The sequence below is a fragment of the Anneissia japonica genome, unplaced genomic scaffold (genome assembly GCF_011630105.1).
Source record: "Anneissia japonica isolate Jap-2015-1 unplaced genomic scaffold, ASM1163010v1 scaffold287982_len162305_cov178, whole genome shotgun sequence".
In the NCBI taxonomy this organism is placed as follows: Eukaryota; Metazoa; Echinodermata; class Crinoidea; order Comatulida; family Comatulidae; genus Anneissia; species Anneissia japonica.
This window is the reverse complement of record NW_022721545.1, coordinates 59000-63547: the sequence shown is the minus strand read 5'-3', so window position 1 is coordinate 63547 and position 4548 is coordinate 59000. Positions and strand designations below refer to the sequence as shown.

Here is a 4548-nt window from a genome sequence, read left to right as displayed (position 1 = left end):
AAAAAAAGTGCCAAAAAAGAAACGGTCCGTGTAATGGGAATCCCGAAGTTCTCGGTACCAACACAAGATAAAAAGAAATGTGCCAAAATACAAAGGAATGCAACATAGCATATTTTATTTTTAAATAAAAGATGGAGTCTTAGAACGATGGAGTACAACGAGACTGCACAGGATGGAGAGACCTACGGACTCTTCGAAGAAACACTTCTGAGAAGAGGCCAAAAAAGAAAGCAACGAAACGATTCGGGAAATCGGAAGAAGCGCTCTAACAAAGAGATTATTAAAGTAAAGAATCCGATAAGAAGACATGCTGGAAACAACGACCGACGAGAACCTTGGCAGGAAAATGTTGCAAAGATAAAAGAAGAACCTACAAGGTTCGAGATACCGCTGTTCGTGGAAGAACAGGGAGATCACCAGCGATGATTGACGAGGAAATGGAAGAAGTAACGTTCCTGTTTTGACAGTTCCAAACTTACTGTACCGAATGCTGACAAAGAGGCAACATACTGCCGTTCGTGGAATTTCGAAGTTCGGGGGGAAACCCGACATTGAACCTGACGTCGCCACACTTACCAGGGAAGGCTATCACGAATATCGTGGAAAGAAACCGGTATTATGTTCGCACGGAAACTGACGTCGCCACACTTACCCAGGAACTCGACAACGGAGATTGCGGAAGAAACAAGGCGCAACTTTATGTAAATAAACTGACAGGGGAGTCGCAAAAAGGGAAAGAAGACCAGACCAAAGAAAAAGATATGGATAAGAATGTTATGGAAGAAGGCACAACAACAATTCTCGACTTGCTGCACGATCCGCTGTTGTACTCCGACGCTGTTCCGTCCATGATGCTTGCGACCGATCGGTGTTGCGACTGCTGTTGAGGTTGGGAATTCTCGTTGATTTCAATGGAGAATAGAAAGAGAACTTACCAGGAAATGCCACAACGAACATCGTGGAAGGAAACAGTCATGTTCGTATGGAACCTGACGTCGCGACCACTTACCCAGGAAGGCGGACGGAGTGGCTCGTTCGATACGCATGACCAACGAATGGTGCGATCTGCACGTGTTCCGATTCAAATTCCGACTCTTGCCTGAGATTGCGGAGCACAACTTTATGTGAATAAACACTTTGATTGGAAAGCAATAAAAGCACGCTGTACGAGCGGACGGACAAACGCCTCAAGTGGACGTGCTGCACTGTTGCACTTCTTCTTAGTTTTATGTAAAAATTAAAGAGACACAGAGGCAATAAGACAAGACCTGGTAAATAAAGAAGATATGTTGGCACCGAACATGACGTAGCCGCACTTACCAAGGAGGGCCACAACGAAGATCGTGGAAAGAAACCGGTAATGGAAACTGACGTCGCCACACTTACCCGGGAACTCGACAACGGAGATTGCGGAAGAAACAAGGCGCAACTTTATGTAAATAAACTTACAGGGAAAGAGGACTAGACCAAAGAAAAATATCTGGATAAGAAAGTTATGAAAGAAGGCAAAACAACAATTATCGACTTGCTGCACGTGAAGAGATCATCGCAACCGGAACGACGACGTCAGGGTCGAGAAATGGAGAAAAGAAAGAGAAGAAGCACAAAAGAATTAGATGATTTGGAGAAAATATGCATTTGCATTATTAAGAAAGCTTTCCAAAAAACATTATATACCGTTGTATTAAAAAAATACCCATGGATCGTGACGTGTGAAAAACCAACGGACTACACAGAATGTAAAAGGGCGAGCCCATGTAAGCCGTGTTTCCAAAAACGCGAAATCATACCAACACATTCAGAGAGGCAGAAAACGTATCAACACATGTAGAGAGGCAATAAGACAGGACCTTTTAAAAAAAATGTATATTCACACCGAACATGACGTAGCCGCACTTACCAAGGAATATCGTGGTAAGAAACCAGTATTATGTTCGCATGGAAACTGACGTCGCAACACTTGCACAGGAAGACGACTACGACGGAGACTCTATATGAATAAACTGAACAGAGGATTCGAAAGGTTATCGACAAAAAAAGGCAAAGAGAAAAAAGATTAGGACAAGAAAGTTATGGAAGAAAGCACAAAAACAACGATCGACTTGCTGCACGCGAAAAAGAACAACAGTATATACCGTTATCTTGGGAGGGGTGGGGGGGGGGGGGGGGGGGGAGGGAAAACAAAAGACAACAACAATCGTCCAACAGAAGAGATCGCAAACCGGAACGACGAACTTTTTTTTCAAAGGGAGGCAACTCGTTCGAATTCCGACTTTGGTTTCGAACGTGGAGAAAAGAATACAGACTGGGAAAGACCGACGCTCGACGACAAATGGAACCTCTACAGAAGATAGAGTCCAAGTGTATTATACCGCTGTATAAAAAAAACACTGGATTGTGACAGGTGAAAAAACGACAGTCTTCACAGAATGTACAGCTAAAAGAGATTTGCTGCAAACAGCAAAGTGCAGGACAAGGGCGAATCTCAAGTACTGGAACGAACGGTTGTTGAATTACGATTGCATATGATATACCAATAAAAAAAATAAATTACAAAGAAATATTTTGTTTTCGATAGTCTCTTTATTTTGAGACGAAATGGCAAAGCGATAAAGATAGAGAGTGTCGTTGGCTAAATAAGCGGCCTAGACCCGGAGAAGATCCCGACAGGTTGATGCAAGATATGATGAGGCAAGGGAGGCAACACGTACAAACGTAGGGAAGAGAGGGCAGACCTGTGAAAAAGATCACTTTCCGGCGGTCGAAGACAAAAGGATATCTAAAATCAGGATGCTTGTACAATAGATCGAGAACGGCTATCCCAGGTAAGTGAGGCGTCGTCAGGTGCGTCGTTCACCGCGACCCCGAAGACCAGTTATTTTTACCAGCTGCCTATGATAAAATAAAAAGAAGAAGAACAAAAAAAGGAGATAATTTGGACAAAGGATGCTTTTGCATTGTTAAATAAAGCTTTTCAGAAAACATGCAATGGCGAATGGAAATCTATAGATTTCCGTTCGCCGACAATTTTTGAGTGTTCTAGCGAATAAGGCTGGATGCGAAGATATCGAACGTCTGCTTTTCACTACACTATCGGACTGTTCGAAGATGGTTCGACATGTATCTGCAAGAACAAACCAAAAAATACAATGTTTGATTAATTTCTACGGATTTAACGAATAAATGCTGCGCCACCGCAGTGATGTTTGAATTACGTTGTCTATGTTGTGCAATCATTTCATGAGTCAACCGAAAAAAAATCAAGTAAAATAAAAACAAAGGAAAAAAAAAACTAAATTCAATAATTATATACATAAAAGAAAAACATAAACAAAGAGAGAGAAAAAAGTTCAGTTTACCTTATCCTCGATCTTTTTCGGGATGTAATATTGCTGAACGTCCGTCCACCTCTTTGCGTGCTCATCCATCCACCGGCACACTGCGTTTCCTCGGTTGAGCACAAGTTTGAGTAAAGTGATCACGTCAGATTCAGCACCGTGAACGTTTCTGGGTTTCACTCCGAAAGTCCGGACGAACATCTTCTGCAGGGCGTACGACCTCCTCGGCCTCTTAAACGCTTGCCAATCTGCACCCTCCAGTTCACGAAAAGCCAACAGGGAATCGCAACACAGCAGGTCGGAAGGTAGAGAACGTCCGAGACGGTCGAATTCCGTCCGAAGTAGCTTGAAGTCGAATTCGTATCCGTTGTGAGCGACCATACACACTGGTTTTGCCTGTCTGCCGAGGAAGGCGCATATCGACTCGCAAACTTGGACGTCCAAAGGTCGCTTGTCGTTATCCAGCATAAGAGCGTTGTGGAGACCAGTCAGATTCGAAGCGGTCGGGGAGATTTCCTTGTTGAGATACACGCACAGCGTCAGCTTGTCCATCACCCTCGGCGCGGTGCCCGAGCTCTCGACGCTGGACCTGTGTACGGCGATCAGGCACAGTTCGGTGACCTTGGGTCTGTCTTCGGCGTGCAGAGCCGACGTTTCCAGATCGAAGAAAACGAAGGACTTGATGATCGGATGCGACGGTTGTACGTGACCGAGCATCATTTCTTTCGTGAAGGCAACGTTGAATCTATAAAAAAAAATAAGAATAAAAAAAATAAATAAATAAAATAACCTTTTTTGATTTCAAACAAATTAAAACTAATGCAATATGTTTTTAATTAAAGGTGGCTGATCTTACTGTTGGTGGTCTTAACGAAAAATATTAAGCAATACGTTTATTCCAAAGCAGATTCAATGTATATATTTCCATGGACTAATAAATAATTTAAAAAAAACATTAATATAATTTATGTGTAATTAAATATGGTCGACCATGGGCTAGGATATCTGTCGATGTTAAAAAAATATTTACTAGGCCTATATTATTTTTAAATCGGTATTGCAAACCCTACTATTGTTGATGTTGAAACATATTTAATGAAATTTGGCTGAGCTTAGTGTCGGTAGTGGTAACGAAAGTTATTAAAGGTTACGTTTATTCCAAAGCAGAGTTAATGTATATTGTTCCATGAAATAATAATACTGAAAAAAA

The 4548-nt window shown here is 42.2% G+C and overlaps 1 protein-coding gene across 1 annotated transcript; it reads right to left on the bottom strand.

Annotated features, from left to right (window-relative positions):
- Nucleotides 1–2761: 2761 nt before the first annotated feature.
- On the bottom strand, nt 2762–4078 carry LOC117111594 (three prime repair exonuclease 2-like). The gene is made up of 2 exons (XM_033254543.1): nt 3360–4078; nt 2762–3124 (listed from the first exon to the last, which is right to left on the bottom strand). The coding sequence occupies exons 1-2, from the start codon at nt 4056–4058 to the stop codon at nt 3086–3088; spliced, it is 738 nt and encodes a 245-aa protein (XP_033110434.1). The 5' UTR covers nt 4059–4078; the 3' UTR covers nt 2762–3085.
- Nucleotides 4079–4548: the final 470 nt, after the last annotated feature.

Bases quoted from the DNA above. Each gene is read 5' to 3' on its own strand.
- LOC117111594 (XM_033254543.1), bottom strand. From the start codon at position 4,058: ATGATGCTCGGTCACGTACAACCGTCGCATCCGATCATCAAGTCCTTC. The intron at 3,125-3,359 runs GTAAACTGAACT...TTGTTCTTGCAG, and splicing joins CGAAAAAGATCGAGGATAAG to ATACATGTCGAACCATCTTC.